Source organism: Neltuma alba, unplaced genomic scaffold (assembly GCF_004799145.2).
Source record: "Neltuma alba isolate B1F8T4 unplaced genomic scaffold, ASM479914v2 tig00001639_pilon, whole genome shotgun sequence".
In the NCBI taxonomy this organism is placed as follows: Eukaryota; Viridiplantae; Streptophyta; class Magnoliopsida; order Fabales; family Fabaceae; genus Neltuma; species Neltuma alba.
The window spans coordinates 19,758-43,676 of NW_021632546.1; the positions used below are offsets into that span (position 1 = coordinate 19,758).

Consider the following 23,919-nt stretch of genomic DNA (forward strand, 5'->3'; position numbering starts at 1 on the left):
GACCCAAAAAAAAAAAAATTCTGAACATGAGCTAATATATATTTATCGATCTTTCTTTGAGCAGAAGAAAACCTCCTGTAAAAATTATTGTTAATAAACTGACTAATTATTGTGGAATGCTATGTAATTGAGATTTTTTTTTTTAGTATTTATGTGCACTTTCAGCCAGTTTCATATACATTTTAAATTCTTCCCAACAAATAGAGGATGATAATATATGTCCCGAGACATATCATGACAATTGGTTTAAGGTTTGTTTGGAATAACTTATAAGTAGATTGTAAACAGCTTTTCAATCGTGATTAACAAAATACAAAATAAATATATGAGAGTAATTTTATTTTGATTTATATAAACATGCTTATTGATGATAAATCCAAAAAAGCCTTTAGTGGTTTGGTGCGTTGTTGGTTATAAAGTGATTAAAAATTAGTTAAGAGTCTTATGTAAAAAGAGAAATTATTATCAAGCGACTGGCTATTATTATTAATGGTGCTAACAAATTAAAATTAAATGATTTAATAAAAAGTTATGGATACGAAATTAAAAATTGTGAAAAATATAAAAACACGCAAAATATTTTTCTCAAAATAAATACATTTGGCTGAAATAAATAAATAATCAAATAAATATACGGATAGCCGTAATACAGGAGCATACTAAATTAAACATTATGATTCTTTTGAATGAAAAACTGATATACATTTGATCAAACTAAACTGTACATCAAAAGCAACAACAACAACAAAATTCTTAACCAAGCAGTACAAGTTTTTTCCTCTCATCAAATATCCATCAAACTATGGTTTTGAAGGGAACATATGAACAAAATTTAAACTATGAATCAAGATGATGATTTTCTTCATCCCATAGAAGTTAATTAATTCCTCCTTCTTTTTCTTGACAGGAAGGAGGGCAAGCCTTTGGCATCAGCTCCACATGAACAAAGAGTATTAGAATAAGAGATGAATTCCAATCTCAAACTATGTTCGCCATTGTGTTCACAAATTCTTTCAAGTTTTTTCTCTCTTCCACCAATTAGATCATACCTATACACATATCCTGTTGTAGCAAAAACAAAAGAATTCCCATTCAATATTGCAAATTCATAGATCAAGGAAAACCTATCCAACCCCATTTCTTTCAAATTCAATGTCAAAAACTTTGACCAAGAAGACGATTTATGATCAGTCAAAAGCCAGAAAGTGAAGACAAGATCATCCATTTCCAAAACCACCAAACATATCTCATCCATATCCATATTTGATCCTCTAACTTTGTCCCACTTGAAGAACTTTCTTCCATCAAACCCATTTTGAACAACTTCTTTCGGATAAAGAACCCTTCTTGTCTCACCACTCTCAAAATTGTATGTTAATATGTACTTTTTAAATGGAGCACCATGATAATATAACTTTTGACCCATAAATGAGCTTTTCTCTCTCTCTTTCCACACACCTTCTTTCGGCATGTAATCTTTACAAACAAAATACTCTGATCCTTCTTGGTCTTCATTATATTCCAATAGAATTAACTGATACTCCCCATTATCATCAACTCCTTTATTATTATGGTTGCATCCAAAGGCAAAGGATAGACGATGAGGATTTTCTAACAAACCAGGTGGTGTAGCAATGGAGGAGTATGTTTGTGTTGTGGGGTTACAAATAAATAATTCCACTTCTTGTGGTTTTCTCTGTCTTGTGATTTTACATAGAAGCAGTCCATTGCTAGAGAAGAGGATTCTCACTTTCTTTTTATTAAGAAAGTGAAGAAAGTTTGGAGGAATCGCAGAAGATGAAGATGATGATGCTTTGTTTCCAAATAATTCATGCATTTCAGTTTTGATATTATTCAATCTAAAGAATGCTTGAATGAAAAATGAAGAATCATCTTGTAGGGTCATATTTTGAGTTTGCTTGGCTGTGAAATTTTTCTCCTTTGAGAATTCACATATAAATTTAGAACACGACTTGAACTTTAAGATGGATTTTGCCGGTAACCATGAGAATATCTCATATATGATATCTTCACGTAGCTGATCCATAGTTATGAGCTGCTATAACACATATAGAAATTTTTCTCAGAATGAATATTTAAAACAAAGTAGAAATTTTGTATTGCAATTTTGTGACTGAAACAAAGATATATTATGCACTTCATCTTACAGCACCATGAAATCTCTAATCAACTTAATTAATAGTGGTTAATTGAAACAAAGATATATTATGCTAATGTTGAAGCAGTACAGGATAGACATGATTGACACCAAAAACATAAACTAATCCTGCATCAAAGTCAAGTCGAATTAATGTAAAGCTCTTCAAGCAAAAAGATTATTTGTAAGGCAAATTATTCCTTATTACAAGACTATTTGTAAAACTTATGTAGTAATTAATACTCTTTTCTCCCTCTCTCAAATACTTCTTAAAATTATCATTAGAATTATTGTGACTCCATAAAAACCTCTTTACTATGTGCGCTCAATAAGAATAGTTTGAGAAAATAGTTATAAATGTGAGAGATAATAAAGCCCTTGTTTGGAATAATGATAGAAGCCTTTAAAAGCAGTTGTTTAGTAATGATTTATAGAATATAAAGTGAGTATATTACGAGTATATAAACATCTAAAACAAACCGATCCAAATGAGCCAAAAGCATATAGGGAGTATTTGGGAAGAAATCAAAATATGATTTTAAAAGTAATTTTATGGAATCAGAAATAAATATGTGAGAGAAATTTGATTTTGATTTACATAAAAATATTTTTTCTAGAGGATCCATAGATTGAGTCCTTATAAACCCTAAACTAGCTCCTCCTGTATTTAGGAGAGGGGAGGGAGTATAAATCCACTTTTAGCTTTGTATCAAATCACAAGTGCTTGTTTGGCAAGCTCCTATGTAATCAATAAGCCATAGGTTTTCTTGTAATATGGAATTTATTATAATGCAGAAAGCCAGCAGAAGAAAATAAACAGAGGTTGGACGTACAGAAGATACCTTGTTGTCTGTAGCTATGTCGCTCTTCTCGCCGTCAGTCACCGTGCCACGTCGGAGGAGCCTGAGGGAGTAATATATGCAGGGAATGTCCCGATGTGAGAATGGATCGTTCAATTATATATATATATATATATATATATATATATTCATAACAAAGAAACATAAAAATTCAATAACTTGCATATATCTTTGTATTTGCGAAAATAGATAATCAAAATAACCGAACAGGATTTCTTCGGATATATAAATATTACTAAAAATATAGCAAAGAAATATTTAAAAAATAGTTTATCCGAAGGTAGATAATTCTGTTGTGCTGCTTGGTTGGCGTGTACATAGTTTTAGTCTTATTAAATAATACACTAGGCTTAGAAATAATAGAATAGAATAAGGATTTATAATTGAATTAGCTTTCAAATAATAAATATTAAAAAATAATTATATGTAGTAATTATGTTCTAAAATCTGTAATATATCTAATAGAATATCTATTAGTATTCTACAATATCTAAATAATTTATCCCAATTAGATTTTAAATTTCAAACTCCCTCATCTTTTTCGCTATTATTCCGTGTTAATTAATTAACTAATTCGTTTTCTTTTTACTCCTTAATATTATCCCGAATGATCTTCTAGCGCAGGAACACCCATGGTTATTCAGAAATTTTTGTTGGATTAATTAATATTATTATAAAGCGTTAAAAAAGAAGCAAAATCTCTGTAACCATTAAAAAAAATACCATTGACTATTGAAAAAAAAAGCTACCGTTGACTGTTAGTATTTTCAATAGTTAAGACGATATTTTTTTAAAACACTTTTGGAGCAATATTATATTAATCCAGTAAAAACTTTTGATGCAAAATTACGCTTTAACCCTCGCATACATTTATATGTACTCTATTGGTAAGAACAGAATGGCCATTCATTATTTTTATATCTGTTATAAACATGTTTAGTTGATGTCCATGAGATTTTCATATGTGCATTATCCTTAATGCCACCACTTCAAATCTTACAAGTTGATCTGGTGGCGGTTTCATAGTGTGTTGCTTTGAGGTATATACATTTTAATTTATCTCATTTGGTATTTCTAAACAAAGGAAGTACTGGGGAATTGACCATATTGGTGTGTTTGGCAAGCACCCCAAACCATGGTTTGGGAAAAATGTTAGCCAAACACCCTTAAAAAAATCAAAACCATGGTTTGGATTCAAAACCATGGTTTTGACTCCAAAACCATGGTTTTGGAAAAAACACAAATTTTTTACTTTTGGAGAAAAAAGGAAGAGTGTGAGAGCCTATAGGATATGTATCTTGTTTTTTTTTATAAACATATTTTTTATAAACATATTTAATCTTATATCTTATAAATATATATACATATTAATTATTTATTAATTATATTATCTTATATATTATTAATATATGTTAATAAAAAATATATTATTAACAATTTTATTCCTTCAAATTAAAATATATCATAAAATATATTTTTTCTATAATTATCATATTAATTTATGCCAATTTGTATATATAAAAAGTACTTCTAATAACAACTATCCAAACACTCACACTTCTCAAAATCACTTTTTCACAAAATCTATTCTTCTCAACTATTTTTTTCAGAATCTATTCTCCAGAAGCTATTCTCCAAACCATGGTTTGGTTTCATCCAAACACACCCTAAGGAATGGAGATAAGTAATTCTAATATTTTTAAGGAAATTTTTTGGGGAAAAATTTTAATTGCTCTTAAGAAATTTTTAAATGTCTTGCACATTGAAACTTGATGAAGATCAAATCCAGATTTCACTATCTAGTATCCATATAAGGACTTTGTTCATAGGTAATTGTTAAATATCTACACATATGAAATTTAATTTTCTTCAACTGTTTATAATAATATCGTCACTTATGTATGTTTAATTGGGAAGGTGTGACTTGAATCCAAACAAGGAATAGAGATAGTGATAGGATAAAAATTAAAATTTTAAATATTTGAAGACTTCGTATATGGGTAAGTCACTTAAAACACTATATATGCTCTTTGTGAAAAAAGTTGTGCGTAACTTAATTTTCCTTCAACACAATTTGTTATTTATTCCAATCATAAATAAAAACACAAACGAAAAAACTTGTTTAGGAAAAGTTCAATCCTATATTTACAGTCATCATAGCAAAATTTTATTTAAATAATTTGAAAGGTCATATAGTTTCACGTACTTAATTTTTAATTAAGTTATTATTAGAGCTGGTAATATAGGTTGAACTCACAGGTCCAACCCAATCCACAAAAAATGAAAGGTTAGGATTGGCTAAAAGTCAACCCGTTGATAAACAACGCTTTTTAACCCGCACCGCCCAACTCACAACTCGCCGTATGTTAGCTTGCCAACCCGTAGGCTAACCCGCATTTTTTTTTTTGCATTTTTTAAATTTTATTAATCATTATATGTATATTAATATTATATTATATATTCTATCTAAAAAATTAATAAAAAACCTATATCATTTATTTATTTTGTGTTTTTAATCAAGTATTTAAAGAAAAGATAAACTCACTGTGGTGGGTTAGGGTTGGCTAAAAGCTAACCCGCCATTACATGGGGCCTTTTTAGCCCACACCCCCTAATCCTAACCCGTCACGGGTTTGCCTATATTACCGCCCCTAGTCATTATATATAGTTGTTTTATGTTTATCATGTTCTTATAGTATAATCTATTTTTAAATAGGTGTCTATAGTTTTTTTATAAGGTCTCTATAATTTTACTTATTTTTAATCCAGTTTTTGTAGTTTTTTATTTATCGGTAAGCAACATTTTCAAAGCACATAATATAGAATTGTCAACCATGGCCATGGCAGAATTTAAGAAAAACATTCAACATGGTCAAGCTAAAATAATTATTCAATTTATGGAAAGCCAAGAAACATAACGAAAACATGAACACAACTTAAATAGAAAAATGAATAAAGTTGTTAGTGAGATTTTTATTTTTCATTTTATCAGTCACCTAAATCTATCAGGGTAAAATTATGAAGACACGATAAAAAGAAAAGAAAGACCATAGAGACCTAATTAAAATTTAACTGAAACTATAGGGACTTACATATACGTTATCCCAACTGAAAAAAACAACTCATCAGAATTTGAGCACGTAGAAATAATGGGATGTTCACCCCTAAATTCCCAACAAAATCTAAATTAGGATTCATTCATATCACCACCCTTTTTTTCAGCTCCCATGACACATGCAAGCGCCTCTTTCTGCATCAATGATATTGGAATCTGACTCTGAAATTCCTGGCATGACTAAGAAGAGCTTCTCATGATAACACCTGCAATCAATCAAAACACAATATGTTGGAAATCAAAGTTCAACTGTACAGTACCCCGGTATTTAATACAAGGACTAGTTTATCATTTAATTTTGTTCTAAATATAATACCTCAATCCACTTTATATCTCATAATTATCTATTTATTCCCAAGGTAGTCCTTGTAGTGGTTGTACGTATTAAAGTTTTTATTGAATGCTATAGTTCTAACTAATATATATTATTAGCCAAAATATTTTAAGGAAGATAACATTTATTTATTACAAATAATTAATTTAATTAGTTTTTTAATCTATTTAAATTAGTTAACTAGCTCTTATATTAAAAATTGAAGGTAGCATAATATGACTATTTGGTTAAGGTGAGACTACTTACTATTTGCTGCTCATTTCTCAGATTTTAAATATATGAAATATTTTGTCCCAGCTCCGCATGAACGAAGAGCATTAGAATAAGTAATGAAGCTTAAAAATCGGTCAAATTAATGTGTGCTCGCCAATCTTTTCAAGTCTCTCTCTCTCGTACCAATCAAATCGTACTTATATTCATCCTTAGTATTTGTAACAAACACTAAATAATCTCCATTCATTATCGTAAACTCATCAATGTCGCCAGAATCATCCTTCATTCCTATTTCTTCAAATCTTAATAAAAACTTTGACCAGGAAGACGATTCAAAATCTGTCAAAACCCATATAGTAATATTAAACTAACCTAATAATCTCATCGCCACACAAATAGACTCATTTGAGCACCCAGCCTTACCCCACTTGAAAATACATATGTAGTCCCAAATGAAGGGTCGTATACCACTACCAAAAAAAAAAAAACGACTTTTAGCCACGACTTTCAAATATCACCACTGAAAATCCTACTTTCAACGACGACTATATGTGTTGCTACTGAAAGGGTACTTTTAGCGGCGACTTCTTAGAATAGTTATTGAAAATCAATTTTTAAAAATGAGAGTTTTAGCGGTGACTCATTTTATCACTGTTGATGAGTTTCAGCAACAGTTGCTACGGCAATGATTGGTTGTCACCACTAAAAGGTAATTTTTTTTAGTAGTGTGTTTCGCAATTTCTTTTGGAAAATTTGACAGGACTAAGAGCTCCATGGAAGTGAGTTCAACCATACTTTGAGATTTGAGTTCCAGTTCACAATTTCTTTTGGAAAATTTCGTCATTAATCCTTCACTAATTTAGCAGCGGAAATTTTCCATGACTAAATTCCATTCCTAATTTTAGTGATGGAATTTGTGAGAGATTAACAACGGAATTATTCCGTTACTAATATCCTATTTTTTTGTAGTATTCTACTCCTTCACTTTTCAAAGGAGGGGTATGATAATTACTTTTCATCCTGGAAGCCACTTTCTTCATCATTTCTTACTTTCATTTCATTCTGTCCCCCAAACAGAGCATAAACTAAGCCTTCTATATCAATAAAAAAAAAAAATATTCACATATCCTGGACATTTTAGGTTCATCTAATATGCCGATGAAATTAAACCGTGGACTGTTGTTAATTTTACCTTCTCAGAGGATACGTGAATATTGCATCACTGCCACACTCCATGGACTCACAAAAACCACAAAAAGTTGTTCATACGAAAAGCCATTATTTTGGACTATTATTCTGGACCATGTAACCTACAAATGTTACTGATTATTATAACAGGACCTTTGATGATTTAAATTCCAATGGAGCGGTATTGAGGTGCTTAACTCCATTTCAATTTAAAATCTTGTCACATGAATCCATTTTTTGTTCATCTTTATTTATGCGGTTCCATTTGGAGATGTCACATTTCATCTTCTATAACTCTCTTGTTAGTAACATTTCTCTTTCTATCAAAAGTAGAATAAAATATGGGTTGGTACTTTTCATTAGGCCCTACGATGCCAGAATGGGATGAATCTATGCTCATCAGATAAAGGGGTTAGTATTTGACTTCTATCAAATATATGACACTGAACATAAATGACCATCTACACCTCACTATCAGTTAACCTAACTATTGCAGAGGGTTCCTTGAATTGAGTTGTTTGGCTCCAATCTCAAGTAACTGTGAGGATCCTTCAGAGGACTGCTCCTGCAATGTAGAAAAAACCATTATGAATAGTCTGGGGGATAGAAAAGTACACAGCAGCAATTTCAGTGCTAACTCAAGTACCACATTTCGCAAGCCATCTTGAACATCAAAACAATTTGGGTTAGTTTGTTGTCTGAAATGTAACTCCACCTACAAACATAAAAATCAGCAGCAGGATGTCATCACTAAAATGCCTGACTGATTATAATGATACACAGCAAGAATAGCTAGCAATACCCTAGCTTTGCATATATTCAAGAGTTGTAAGACGCAATGCAAGGGATATTACCAGGTAATGTCATAGAATAATGATGAACTGTGCGTACCTAGAATCAAAGTTTGATGAGGTATTGAAAAGAGATAAGCCATTGGAGAATTTCAAATAAATATTTTCTCCTCTCTTCAGTTCTCAGTATTAAAAAAGGTTATATTAAAAGTAATCCCAATCCTAATCCTCAGAAAATATGCTAGAATAACATACCATCCCATTCATCCCTTGTGGAGTGATGTAGTGGGCATCATGGATATGAGTGATTGAGTTCAATTGTCCCTGCAACATAGATCAACCCAAATTCAACTGTTGAATCCCAAAAAAATACAAAATATAGAAAACACACCAAACACCAACCAAATCTGCATTACTTGGCCCTGGATGTTACGGTTGCTGAAAAATTCAATACGGTTGGCGGCCACTGTGTTCAATTGTCCCTAAAACATGACACCAGAGAGCTGTCAGAGTATTCAATATTACCAAGTGCACAATATATGGGTGTTTAAAGTAGAAATGAATTTCTTGATCCCCAGTTTTAAAGGACTTCTTACCATCCCCGAAACAATTTGTTGAGAGGCATAATAGGCGTCCAAGTTCTGAGATCTTGAGTTCAGCTGATCCTGAAATAAAATTAACAAAAGGGGCCCAAATTTCAAACGCTATAAAGTTCCAGTGGTTTGGAAAATAGTCACACCATAATACCATGCTTACTATAAGTGCATCTATTAACAATGAGACTATGCCATACCGTTTCTTGAATGCTCTGCTGTGATTCATAAGAATAATCAAGGCCTGCTGCTCTTGTGCAATTGGCCTATAAAGAATACAATTCATAAAAAATCCAACTAACTAGTTGTTCAACTCAAAATTGTTGAGGGGCGAAAAAAGCATTGCTACTGTAATATAACAGAATAATCAGATTTTTCTTTTATATGAACAATGAACCAACCATTTGCTGCCAACTGCTGTCAACCCCGATGGCAATGATCTTTGGCTTTGGAAGTACTTATTAAAACATAATATTGGTGGAAAAAAGTAGTCAATTTAATACAATAAAAAATAAATAGATAAATAAATAAAATGAGTATAATGACTGAATGAGTTCTAACTAACCTGTCTTTTCTTCAAAGAATTGTCCTTCTACTCATATTACAAGCGGAGTCACTCATATTCACATGATTAGAACCAAGAATTGGTAACATTGGTTCCATGACACTCTTAGTTGAGTTATTCATGTTCTCACACTTTCTCAAAGCTTCTTCTAATGCATTTACAGCAGTCGTGTAACTTGCTTGTGATAAAGACCCTTCATCACCCAATTTAAATGCTAGTTGATAGAGATTAGTAAAGCGTTTGCTCCTAGAGTCCACCACATCTGACAACTCTCTTGGTATTTGTCTATTCTTTGCTTCTTTTGTCCATCGTTTTAGTATATACTGAGATGGGATATGGTGCACGCCAGAAATTTGCAGAACAATCATTACATGCCTACAAAGAAAACCATTGAATTCAAAGAAATGGCATGAACAAGATGTATCATACGTTATATTGTTTGACGAGAGAATAAATTGTCGATTATCTTCAAAATCTTGAACCTTAAACATCTTTGTTGGTCCATTTTCACTTTCCATTTTTGGATGGCAAGTAACAACTCCCAAGACCTCACTCTGAAATTTCTTAAATATTGTTCGTGTGTACAATGGCACCATTTGTTTCTCAAAAGGTGAGGGGGATTTTAATGCTGGTTGTTTATGGAAAGTTTCAAGATCAGCTTTTGCTTCCTCTTCACATTTCCCTCCTAATATCACTTTCTGTTGCTCTATAAACTCTCACTGTAGTTTTCCTCTACATATGCTTGTCTAACAAACAGTTTATAGCTTCTGATCGTTGCCTTGTGGACATTCCTACTAAGAACAAATCGCCCATATAAGTAGGTATCCAGTGTTTACGATCCTCATAAATTGAGCATAACCAATTATCATCATTTAAACCGAATCTCCTAATCATTTTCCACCATTGCTTCTCAAATTGTTCATTTGTCCAAGACATAAACACACATTTGTTAAATTTGGTCATAAAATTTGCGTGCTGCCGTGTTACATGACTTAGCTTTTCTGGAATTTTGCGCAGGATATGCCACAAACAAAAACAATGATGAAACCCTAGAAGCACTTCAGCGACAACTTTTAGAGCTCTGTCTTGGTCCGTGAGTATTATCTTTGGAGCATATTTGCTAACAAACTCAATTATCTTTATATGTTTTCATATCTTTTTAGTGGATTTTTATCAACTTAATATTCATTTTTTACATTATTTAATTATTAATTGATTTAATATGTTTTATTTTGAATTATCATTTTAAACAGATAAAATTGTTATATTTTGATTTAATTGTAATTAATTGATTTTTAAAAACAATTAATACTAACTTATTCTTAAATTTTGTTTGTAGGTTTTTAGAAGATTTAAAAAAAATAAAATAAAATAAAAAGAAAAACATATAATAATAAAAGGGGAGCAAAACGTTGCTCCCACCCCTAATTCAACTATTCATCGTCTTCATATTCCACGAGGAGCAGCAGACCGACAGGAGTGACGGCGCAGACGCAGACGCAGACGCAGAGCGAACCAGAGGCGAGCAGGAGGACCAGTGGAGTCGACGGCGTGAAGAGGAAAATCACCTGTCATCGTTCTCACCTTCATCCTCTTCTTCTCCTCCATCTGGAATCAACAGTGGGCGACGGCAAGAGCAAAAAAGACGAACAGAACCAGAGGTAGAGAAGCAGAGGCCGACGGCGTGAAGAGGAAAGGGGAGCTTGACGGGAATTCTTCCTTTCCACAGGATCATCATCACCACCGTCTTCTTCACTGCCGTGGCCGACGGTACAAGGGAGCTGATTGAAGTAGATTGTGAAGTTATGCGTGGCTAAGTTTCATAATTCTCTGATTTAACAACAATAGTATTTTGATTATTGAAAAATTTGTATAGTTTAATCTGATTATATTTAGAGATTATTATAACTGTATTACTATTTAGTATTTAATATTAGGCTATTTATAGTTTTAATTTTAATTATAATATTGTGGTTATGACATTTGTATTGATTTTAGAGTTAATAGGTTGTGATTTTCTGAGATAGTCTAGACTCTTAGATCATATTGTTTTTTACTAGTTTTAATTCTTTTGTTTTGTATTTAGAAGTTTTAATTAAGCATTTATTTTTAGCATTTTTAATTTTATTTTATTATTCTGATTGCAGTTAGGGGTTTTGAAAAATATTTGGTGACAATTTGAAGTGGCTTGATTGTTGGATTAAAAGCTTAATTATAATTCTTAATTTATTATTTTAACTTTGAAGTAAAGATTGTCTGCGTTATTGAGTTGGAAGATTGATTATTATCATTGTTAACTTCCGTGTTTCATTTTCATTTTTTTAATCTCCATTCATTTTAATCATTTTTATATAAAAATAAAAAATATATTTTAATTTTAATTTATTTTATGGTATTTAATTAGCAATTATCGAATGAAAAACCTTTTTTACTCAGGACATGTCGTGTTACATGACTTAGCTTTTCTGGAATTTTGCTCTGGATATTCCACAAACAAAAACAATGATCAAACCCTAGAAGCACTTCAGCGACAGTTTCTTTTAGAGCTTCGTCTTGGTCTGTAAGTATTACCTTTGGAGCACATCCGCCCATTGCCCTCAACCATGTCTGTAGCAGCCATGTATAAGTTGATTTAGCCTCATCAGACACAATTGCACATCCTAGCAACAGGAATTGATAGTGGTGGTTCACACCAATAAAGGGAATAACAGGAAGCTTATATTCATTCTTGATATGTGTGGTGTCAAGAAGAATCACATCACCAAAGTGTCTATAATCAAGCCTACTTTTTGCATCAACCCAGAAAACACTTCTCAATTGTTGCTCTTCATTCAGATCTATAGCATAAAAGAAATTAGGATTCTCATCTCGCATGCACATAAAATGGTCAAGCAAAGCATGGACATTTGCTTCATCTAAGCCAGATGCTATCTGTTACCTGAATGGTTTCCACTGCTACCTTTTCTATTGCCAGCCTTCATCTTTTTGGTTCCAGCCCTGGTAATCTGTAATGCATCCCCATTGCTACTTCTTAGATCTAGATTCCCATTTCCCCTAAAGTAATATGCTTGATCAGGAAAAATTTCATGGTTATGTTCTTTTATGAAACTACAGATGATCATCGATTGTCTTGCCTTCTCTTCACATGCATGCAGGCCTTGCAATCTGGCTTTACCCAAGATAAGTTCACTCTACCCCGTTTCCTTTTTACAGGAATACTTGGCATCTTATCTATATTTGAAAGAGAATTTGAAGTTTCAGTTGCACAGGGTTCTTGCTTGTTTCCATATTTGGTACATGCAAACTTTGCATCAATAAATTTTCCAGATATTCGGGACCGACGGCTAGCTTTTATTATAGCAGTAAATCCCACAGATTTTGCATAATCTTTATAATATGAAAATGCTTCCTCCTTTGAATGAAATTCCATCCCATCATGGTGCTCTGGTAATTTTGAAGAATTCAAGTTGGTTCCTTGTCCAGTGCACCCTTCATTTCCATGATTTGCTAATTCAGCATTGATACCAAGCCCTGCATTCTCCTTATCATTTCCAACAATTTTTAAAGAACTTCTGGGTTCATTACTATTGTTTTCATCAACCAAATCAGCAACAATAGGATTACAACTGTCTTCATCATGACATTCTCCTGATGGCTGCTTAAGGTCTATCTCCATACAAAAAATTTGAACTTTTCTTTTAACTTGTAGAAACCTGTCTACTACATCTGAACCTGTGAAAATAGAAGCAGAGAGTTAAACACTTAGATAAAACAAAAGGGAAGAATTATAGTCTATACAATAAAGTTTCATCAAACATAATTCACAGAATGATCAAATTAATGGACTATTTAAAAGTCTGGCAGGGATACCTCTATCTTCTTCATGCATAGGATCATTGACAGGGTAGATTCTAGCTAAATCCATCAATATCAACGTCCATCATATCCTAATAGATGGGGCAACCACTGTTAGAAAATAGGCCATTGACAAAAAAAGGATAATATATTGTATGCCACAGACAGATCAGCCAGGATCTTAATGCAGACAGAAACAGGTCTGCCAGAATTCTACGTTGATACATCTGCAAATAGTTTAAATGACACCCACATCGGTCTTTAAGAATGTCATGAGCTAGATATTAAGGATTCGATCCTATTCCAAATTTATGCCTCTTTCCCCAATCCTTCCTCCCAAGCCCCAGGCATCCTTTGCAACAAATACCAAAGTAAACCAGAGGCTTATTCCAGATGGTAATACAGAATAAGAAAAACAAATAAATTCATTCACAAAAAAAAAAAAAGCAAATGAAAAAGATGTTCATAAAAACAGTTGTGAATGAAGGGGTTGTTCAACAACAAGCCAACAACAACACATGCTCGCAGATGAAAAATCTCAGCTTGCCATTATAATCAAGAAATTTTCATACTTGAAGAATCAGCTTTTAAAATAACACTCCATAGCTTCTATACTGAGCTTGATAACCAGCCAAACTTCGCATATTTTTTTATGCCACAGGTAACCATCCAAACTTCTAATTGCTGATCCAGTACAAGAACAGAGCCCATATCAAGCGCAGTAAACACTCTTTTCAGTCCATTTTTCCTCCCAATCTGCTAAGTTCACAATTGCTAAACAGCAAAAAGTCTTTCACTTAAACTGCAAAAATAACTTTGGGTACGCATGTACAAGCTCCGGAATAAAAATACAAACACCATCTTCTAATCAACCAAAAGTGAAATCACAAGCTGAATCATCCATACTAACTTATTCGTCCATGGACTAAAAATTGTTCACGAAATTTAACTAAATAAATAAAAAAGTATGCATTCAAAAACCACATCAAACCCAAATTTAACTCAATGAAGCCATGTCCTTAATAAAAATCATCAATATAATCCTTAAACGCAAACTAATTACCAAGGCGTTCAGTGATCCTTCAACAGGCTTCATAGAAACGGTACTTCCAACCGCGAACTCAAACAAAATCCGCTGATTCTGGGGCTCGAAGAAATAAGTGAGGGTGACATAAGAAGATTGCGGAAGCAACCTTGAAGTAAGGTATGGGCAGCGACAAAGTTCGATCACAAGTTTCTTTCTTTGTTGTTTGCAACTTTATATCAGTTGGTTCTTTGGAGAAAGGAAAGAAAGCAGCTTGGATTCTGCAATGCCAGTGACATAGATGGATTTCGATCACTCTGCTCTTCTTTTGTTGTTCTATTTTTTTTTTCCTCTTCCTTTTTTTGAAATTTGTTTTCTTTGTCTTTCCTTTCCTCTTCTTTTCTTTTCTTTTCTGTTCATTTTCTTTGCCAGCCTTGTTTTTCAATAAAAATCCACTTGGAACTAAAATACTCTCAAATGCAATAATTTAAAGAGGAAATAAGCTGATTATATAGATATGAATGTTTTGCCATGAAAGCCAAAAAAAAAAAAAAACAAAATTAGAACACATACGTAACCCCATTCCTAAATGATAAAAATTAAAAGAGAAATCTTTTTTTAAATATTTTTTTATTGGAAAAAAAAACTTCATGCAATTCAACTTTTATTGTGTGCAATTTTACTTTCTTTATATGTAATTCCATCACCCTTTGCATAGTATAATCATCTTTCTCTATAACTCATCTTCCTTTTATGTAACTGAACTTTTTTTGTGTTTAAGTCATCTAATATGCAAATTAAACTCTTATATCCAAATAATGTTTTATATAAATCATTTTTTTATGTAATTTAACTTTCTTTTCGTGCACTTTATCTTCTTTTGTGCAATTTATTATCCTACTGATCATATGCTGATTAAGTTTGTAGTGAGGGATTTATTCTCAATTTTTCATTTTTTATCAGAACAGGTAAGAAACAATAAAATTACTCGCTCTTGCTTTGATGAGACTAATCATGCAATTGGGTGTCCTGGCCTTAAAAAAAAAAAAAAAGGAATAATGCAGTCGGGTGTCTATTGGTCCGCCTGGCTCTCTTATAGCGTTGAAGGCAGAGAACTCGGAGGGAAACAATGAAAATGAAGTTTTGCACTTATTGTTAAAGAAATGAAATTAGATGAAAATTAGATTAGTTTAGCATTCTCATCATTATTGGCAAAAGAAGCATTGTCATCACGTAAACCCCAAATTCACATTCCAAAAGAAATGCTCAAACCCACGTTTGTATAATCATAACAACTTGACAGAAAAACTAATATTAATAATAGATGAGATTTACTATTAGTTTACGCTTTACAGATTACTTCAATATATATATATATATATATTGAAATCTTCCTATAAAATTTGTGTAAGTGGTAAGGGTGGGATGAGATGGGGATAAAGGTCAAAGATTCAAACCTGACATGCGAAAAGAAAAATATTGGTATTAATAAAATATTTAGAAATGAAAAGAAAAATATTGGTATTGAATAAAATATTTAGAAACCAGCGGGACTAGATTAAAAATTGAGGAGAATTACATGAACTCATTCCTTTTTCTATACTTTTTATCACTTGATTGAATGTTTAAAAACTTCACTAGCCTATATAAGTATTTTTTCCCCCCCTTTGATAAAACCCTATAACTCTTTGGTAAGAAAAAACTAAAAAGAAAATCCCATAACTCTGTAGTGTATGGCAAAGGCCCCAAAGCCCATTTTTCATCCTACAGGTTTCCCAAAAGATCATAAAACCATTGATCTTAGTAACTAACACCATCTTCTTTGAATATAGCATAACCTGAATACCCAAAAAGAAAATAGAAATCTTCCTCTCTATATCTATATATACAGATTATGTACACAAAACTCAATATATCGAATTGTGAATGTCTAAGTTTACACTTTCTGTTATCAATCATTCATCAGGTTTTTCTTCACATCCCTATGCTGTTGTACAACCAAAACTGAGCCATGAATGGCCAATTCTGAAGAAGCCAAGACATCACCAACTGTTCCAAGTTCTGGACACTCCTCCCAGTCACTCATACCAATTGTCAGTGAACAATGTCCTCTTCCACCCTTTCCTACTATGAACAAAGAATACATATCCCCTATTTCTTTGAAAACTTGAACTGTTTGTGCTCCATTGCTCACAAACTTCTCCACATATCCGATCTGACCTGACGCCACAAAGCGGTTGTAGAAATCAACCATAAAGGTATTATCAATCTCATTCACTGTTTCTTGCCCTGACAATGACATGAGAATTTCTTTGTCTTCTGATTCTTCGGTGGATGTCTCACTTTGTGGCATAGAGGCGAGTAGGAACCTGATGATGGTCAAGTTGATTTTAGAGTGTTGCGCCATGCGTATGCTCCAAGCAATGGCCTCACGATCATCTGAACCTCCAAAGAAAAGTGTTGCAACATTTTGTATGCCTTCAGAGGCAGTTAGTTGTGAAAAGCCAGGAACTCTACTCAGTCCTCTTTCTACAATGACACCAACTGAACAAGGGGCATGTCTGAGAACCTTCTGATTTGTAGTCCTTATGCCTTCCTTCCCACTTTCCAATTTTCCATCAATACGTTGGTGTTTGTGAAAAGGAAGCAAAATAATTGTTACGTGTAAGTCCTCTGCATCATTGCAGACATCCTCATACAAACTTGGGAAAGCAGATACTGCCTTTCTTTGGTGGATCAAAATCTTTGTCTGAGTAGTAAAGTTGTCAATAGCTTCATTAATTTCCACCACATCATTGCCACCATAGTCGTCGTCATCACTAAGCTCAGCATTTTCTTTTTGATGGTATAACATATTTGACTTGATCTTCTTTACAAGCTCTATTAGGTGCATTGAGTAAATGGTAGCCGGTGATGTTCTGGAGCCATTTATTGCTAAAACCAATGCTAGTACAGCAGATACTTGACGAGGATCATACATGCAGGCTAGAATTCGAAGCTCATCCTCCACTTGTTGTGATTCAAGAGTTGTATGTTGGTTTGCAAACATTTTATCATCCGCTCTGGTCAGAGAAGCAACAATTATTCCTGATATAATTGTGTTAAGCACTACTGCTACTAACAACACATTGTAAGCTTCTGCAGAAAAACTCTGCAGATTAAAAGGAAAAAAGAGGCAATGAATCAGTACAAAAAGTTGAGGTTTGAACTGTGAATGAATTGAAGTCAAGACATAAACTTACAATTATTCCCTTGGCAGCTGCCCCAAAAAATAGAAGATCAGCATAGCCTCTGGTGTTCAATATGAAGCCAAGAAAAATACCTTCACTTGGAGGAATTTGAAGGTAACGACAAGCCAGAAGAGTGCCACTAAGCTTACTTGCAATGCTCAGTAAGATCAATATGGCAACATTGGTTACATCATTCAGATTTCTCAAGGCAATGAGGTTACACTGAAAGCCTAAGTAGCCAAAGTACACTGGAAGTATAAAGTTGTAAATAGAATAACCTAGTTTATGTATCAATGTTCTAGCTGTTTTACCTTCCCTGGGAAACATCAAGCCAACTAAAAAGCAACTAATTATACTATTGAAACCCCAAATTTCTATAATCATTGAGTTCCCTACAAGAAGGAATAGGATGAGTAATAGTTGAGGAGCCTTTAGGTACTTTTGGTTTACATGTCTTTTATTTAGCCACAAGGCTAAATGCTTGTTTATTAGAATCAACACCCCAGTAATTACAAGGCAACCTAATCCACCCAGAATACTTTTTGTATGCCAGTTAACTAACAGATTGAAAAATAACAAGCAAGTCATTTCTGTGATTAGTGCAGAAGAAACCGCGATTCGCCCCATGTTTGATGCAATCAACCTCATTTCTGATGCCAAACGAATCACCAAGGGAGAGCTTGTGTATGATACGATAAGCATAATGATCAGGCAGAAGTATGGCAAAGGGGCATTGTTTGTTAACTGCCTGTACAGATAAAAGGACACTCCTAAACCAAAAATTCCACCTACTGCTGCACCTCCACAGGCTACCAAACTGACTAGACGTAGGTTGAGCAACATGTATTGAGTATTCATCTCTAATCCAAACAAGAAGGTGATGAAGATTCTGCAGAAGAAGCTCACAACTTCATAGTAATTTGTAGAACTCTGAAGGAAAAAATATTCTTGTATTTGCTTAACATGAGATAATGCCGTTGGCCCTAGTACCACTCCAGCCTGTTCAACAATAACACAACCACAATTTCATCATCATCAATGAACTTGAATCTCTCCATTTCAATTTGATAGAGTTCTTTTTTCAGACAGTGATAAAGACCCCCACCAACGTGAGTGGGTCAAACACTAAAAACTACACAGTAATTGACGCTATCAAATTTTTAATGAAATGATTCAAATCCATCATCTTCCATGATTGAGTGAAAAACCCCAAAATTAAAAAGTTCCGATTGAGGAAAAAGAGGAAGTTACCAAAATTTGCGCAATGGGTCCGGGCTGACCGAATGTCTTAAGCACAACGTTGAAAAAGTGTGAGATGACGAGAATGCAGGAGACTTGCATGCCCATTGAGCTCAGAGGGTTGATCAAATCGTTTTGACGACAAAACATGCTGTGTGTGGCGTCCATTTTCGCGTCAATTCTATGTCAGAAACCCAGAAATGTGGAGAAATCAAGTTGAATGAGAGAGAAAGTTATTGTTTTTGTTGGAACAAGTTGATTATGGGAATGGCATTGTCTCTTTGTTTCAGATCCTATATTTTTGGAAGAAGACGCTTATTTGACATAACACATACGCCTCGTTTACTTGTTCTCCCTTCACTTTAGCAAATGGTAACAATAATAATTAATCATTAATCAGTCAAATAAACTTACATATGAAATAATTAAATACGTTTTGCTAAACGTTAAGTCTGCCCGTATTATTAACTTTCTTAAATGTTGTACATAGAACAAAACTTTGGTCAAATTAATTCTATTTATAAGGTCAGATTCTCTAATTATTTTGTTATAACTAGTTGTTAAAATACATTTGTGCATTTGCAAATTTACTTATGAATACTTGTAAATTTTCGTATAAATACTTGTTTTTAGTGCTGGTAGTTCTTATTTCTTAAAACACATATATCTATTTGTAAATATAACTATAAACTTAACCTAATGAATTTAAACAACTTGACTTAAATTGTGCAATTTATTATTTTATAAATATATTTTGTTAATATTAACTAAATAAATGTTAAATTTGATTAAGTCAAGAAAAGAAAACCTTTTAATAGGCCCTCACATAAATTAAATAGCTTTTGAGTAATCTTTAATCAAACATATTCGTAATTGAATGATGATAATTATTAGTGTCTAATTAATTACTAGTTTCGATCCTTAATATAAAAGTTAACTGGAGTTAAAATTGGTCATAAATATAAAATATCTGTTTTGTCTTCTATTTTTCTCAAATATCTTTATTAATTATAAAGGATTCTCATCAAAGGATAATTACAATCATCTAATGTAATAACTTAAAAAAAGCAATATATATTTGTGACAAATAATCAATTTAACTAATTTATTTAATATTATTCAATTAGTTACTTAAATTTTTTAACCACTGGAGGCACCATTTGTTTTGAGCACCAATTATGAAAACATTTGATCAAATTTGAATGTTGTGACATGGAAAAAAGCCACTCAGGGTGGTTGTGACCGGTGATAAAGCTGAGGCTTTCACATAACTTTTGATGAGGTCCCACGATAAGAGCCAATGTGTAGTCTCAAGTTGGCTTGAAAATGACATTGCTGCTAAAAATCAAAATAATATAATTAAACATAATAATCAAGTCACTCATCGATATCAATGTGTTTCTATCACTTATGTTCAATGTTATTGATATTAATAATTAATTATAACAATAATCAAGCTCTACTTCATTCATATTAGATAGAGAATTAATCTATATGCACAAGCTAAATACCCAAAAATAACAAATAGTGAATCAAACAGTTAGATTTAAAGATCCGTTTGGCGTGAAAGAAATAGAAGAAAAGAGAAAAGAAGAAAATTTTTTATGAGTTTAATTTTATAAAAAAATTGAAGAAATAGGGTTAAAAGTTTTTTATTAAATTTTGTTGCTCTTTTATTTTACGTCTCATTTTTATTAAGATTTTATAACACAGCGAATAAGAAATGTGAAATCCGAGATTAATTCAATAAACACGCACAAAGTATGAAAGTAGAAAATTTTGCATGTTGCTCACTCACAAAAAAAATTTAGCATCTTGGAAAATTTATTTATATTAATTTATTTACATGGAAAATTACTATGAAGCTTAAAAAAATATAATTACTGAAATGTTCTAATGATAAGTGAACATTAAATATATATTATATTGGCTCTTTAATACTCCTGTGATCCTTAATATAAGACCTATTTAATTAATTTGATTAGATTAAGAAAGTTAGATAAGTTAGTTAATTATAAGAAATGTGACACGTTTTTCCTAAAATACCATAATTATCTTTCTTAACACCCCATCTTCCTCTTTTATTTAATTATGATTGAGGGAGTATCCATAGGGGTAGTTTAGATAAAATTGATAAATATAAAAAATGAGTCTTATATTTAGAACTAAAACCAACTCAACAATTGTGTTCTATATTAAGAACCGGAGGAGTACAAGATATTAAGATTCAGTTAAACTATTTTAGTGAGATTAAAAAAATTATTCTAAATTATTTAATTATAACATATGCTATATAATTTTTTTGTAATACTTACGTGTATCATTAGATTAGATATGAATTTATAAATGGGATAAATCAAAACGATATAAATACTTTAAAGTAATTTGATAACTTCCTTAATCTTTTAAAATTAATTAATTGGGTCTTATATTAAGCACTAGATGTATTATATAGTAGACTGTTCTCTCTAAATCTCGTTCGATATATTATGTTCTTCTCTTAGTTATATTTTGGAGAAAATGAGATACAAAAAAGTTAAAAAATTATAATATTTTAATTGAGATATTTAAGATTTTAAAATTTCTAGGAAGGAAGCAGTGCCTGATTTGAGATTTTGAAATTCAAAAAAAATCAAAAAAAAGTTGCCTTTGGTGTTTTTACCAGGTTATGACAACACTTCATCTGAAAATAAGTCTTGATTGTGAAATAACAAGTTTTAATTTGGGATTAACAATATATTTTTTTCCTGATACATAGCATGTGAATCAATTAAAAATAACAATACTCCACATAGAAATAATAAATCTTGATTGTGAAATTACAAATCTTGAGTTGGGATTAACAATACTTTTTTCTGGTAAAAAAACCAAGAGCATTTTTGTTATTTTTCTTAAATTTTAAAATCTCAAATCAAACACCACTTTCTTTCTAATATTTTGAAATATTAAGTACCTGAACTGGAACACTGCAATTTTTTAGCTTTTTTACGTATCATTTTACCTGTTATTTTTGCCACATCATAGTTCGTTTAGTTTCATCAAAATACGGCAAGCTTCAACAAGCTTCTTGTGAATCAATCCTCCAGGATGATGCGGCCTGATGGACATTAGCTGTATACGTGTTTGCCATTTTTGTTTAGTTTTTTTTTTTAACCTTTTCTTTATTTCCTTTGTACTATTTAATACCCTGTCTTCCTACATTTCGTTGGAATGGAAGTTTTCTTCGTTGGCAACATACACACACACATATAAATTCCTCCATTTTGATCAAAGCCCTTCGAATTTCATGCCACGTTCAGTTTCTGGGCGAGCGCGCAAGTTCTTTCATACAGAAGAGAACTAGTAGCCAGCGAGAATTAGTTCGGGAATCAGTTTATAATTTACAAAATCGTAAGTTTGAATTTTATTATTGATGTGAAAATTTTTTTAGTAGAAATCAGTTAGCGCCTTTATAAGCTTTTTTTTTTTTTAGTTTGGAGGTATATTATAGTCTTGATGAGCTCGACTTACTTAAACTTTTCAAACCCAAAAAAAAAAAAAAAAGGTATGTGTGTGCGGGAAAAAAGTTGGAAAAAAGTTAGGTCTTTTTTTTTGCCAACACAAACATACTTAAATCAAATTTTTTATGTTTATTATGTCAAAATTTTTAATCACACTTGGTCATATATCCTAATTTATTTTTTGACTATTGATAATTAAATACTATTAAATGTTAATATTTTTAAAAAAAAATCACATGGTTATGTGTAATTGGAGAATTTGTATGTGAGTTGATAATTACATACTAATGTTTCAAAAATAATACACATGGTTTTATTTGATTAGAGAACTTCACACAATGGATATAAGAAACTTAGGTATCAGTTGGTATGAAGCATTGAAAATTAGAAATAGAGACTAGGATTATAATTAAAAATAAAAAATAAAAAAGTCTTTAGTATGAATAATTACTTTTTACATGGGATTAGGCAAATTCATAAAGATAAGATTGGGTAATACCACTTTTCTTATGGTATTCTTCAATCCCACATACATGGATTTATCTAATCCTACGTAACAAGTAACCTCTTATATTAAATTTTTTTTAATAGATTTTGTCAATCACTCCCAATTCATATACTTCATCTTTAATGCTTCATACCAATTATAAGGGGAAAAAACCTATCATACACTTATTAAAAATTGTTAAAATTAATTTATTATGTTTGAAAATTAATCCCACTTTCCACTTATGCCATTAATTAATGCTCGTCATTTTCATCTTTTCAATTTTTTTTTTCATATGAAAACTTGATCATTTATTTTTTAAGTGGGTCAAGCCTACTCTTAAAATTTTGTCAAATGAAACCTAATTAAAAAAAAAAAAAGACATCATAAACCTTTAAAATTTTCTCTTGTAATTTAGGATATATGGTATGACTTCAAGTTTCACCGCAAAAATGAGGTCGTTGAATCATTTATTGTGCTTCAAAAGCATTAATTTTTATCTTTCTACGTTGCATTAAAATTTATAAAATAGTTAATAAAGTTATATTTTTTCATTAAAAAAAAAAAGCTGCTAGTATTTGGGTTAATGAGGTTTCTATTTTACGACTCCATGGGGCAGGCCATGGCTGAGTGAAAATACAAAAGAAGTACCGTTATAAGTAGTTGGAAGCATCCAGAAGAGCAAGGCAAGGCACGCGTCGTGCACGTGAACTAGGTTCGTGGTTGGCGCTTGCCGGGGCAACCGGAGTACCAGACCAGCGACGCCT

The 23,919-nt window shown here is 31.9% G+C and overlaps 5 protein-coding genes across 5 annotated transcripts; all 5 read right to left on the reverse strand.

Moving 5' to 3' along the window:
• Positions 1-880: 880 nt before the first annotated feature.
• On the reverse strand, positions 881-1,837 carry LOC114760498 (uncharacterized). The gene has a single exon (XM_028949759.1). The coding sequence runs from the start codon at positions 1,835-1,837 to the stop codon at positions 881-883; it is 957 nt and encodes a 318-aa protein (XP_028805592.1).
• A 6,295-nt stretch (positions 1,838-8,132) lies between these two features.
• LOC114760643 (uncharacterized) lies at positions 8,133-9,626 on the reverse strand. The gene is made up of 6 exons (XM_028949927.1): positions 9,416-9,626; positions 9,256-9,324; positions 9,076-9,141; positions 8,915-8,983; positions 8,515-8,583; positions 8,133-8,433 (listed from the first exon to the last, which is right to left on the reverse strand). Exons 1-6 carry the CDS (start codon positions 9,536-9,538, stop codon positions 8,356-8,358), a joined length of 474 nt encoding a protein of 157 aa, XP_028805760.1. The 5' UTR covers positions 9,539-9,626; the 3' UTR covers positions 8,133-8,355.
• Positions 9,627-9,828: 202 nt separating this feature from the next.
• Positions 9,829-12,939, reverse strand: LOC114760508 (protein FAR-RED IMPAIRED RESPONSE 1-like). The gene is made up of 4 exons (XM_028949770.1): positions 12,756-12,939; positions 12,389-12,654; positions 11,386-11,630; positions 9,829-10,192 (listed from the first exon to the last, which is right to left on the reverse strand). The coding sequence occupies exons 1-4, from the start codon at positions 12,937-12,939 to the stop codon at positions 9,829-9,831; spliced, it is 1,059 nt and encodes a 352-aa protein (XP_028805603.1).
• Positions 12,936-14,769, reverse strand: LOC114760519 (protein FAR1-RELATED SEQUENCE 1-like). Its single transcript, XM_028949780.1, has 2 exons — positions 14,736-14,769; positions 12,936-13,549 (listed from the first exon to the last, which is right to left on the reverse strand). Exon 2 carries the CDS (start codon positions 13,491-13,493, stop codon positions 12,936-12,938), a length of 558 nt encoding a protein of 185 aa, XP_028805613.1. The 5' UTR covers positions 13,494-13,549; positions 14,736-14,769.
• Positions 14,770-16,647: 1,878 nt separating this feature from the next.
• On the reverse strand, positions 16,648-19,333 carry LOC114760463 (cation/H(+) antiporter 2-like). The gene is made up of 3 exons (XM_028949723.1): positions 19,178-19,333; positions 17,935-18,925; positions 16,648-17,834 (listed from the first exon to the last, which is right to left on the reverse strand). The coding sequence occupies exons 1-3, from the start codon at positions 19,331-19,333 to the stop codon at positions 16,648-16,650; spliced, it is 2,334 nt and encodes a 777-aa protein (XP_028805556.1).
• Between the last annotated feature and the right edge of the window lie 4,586 nt (positions 19,334-23,919).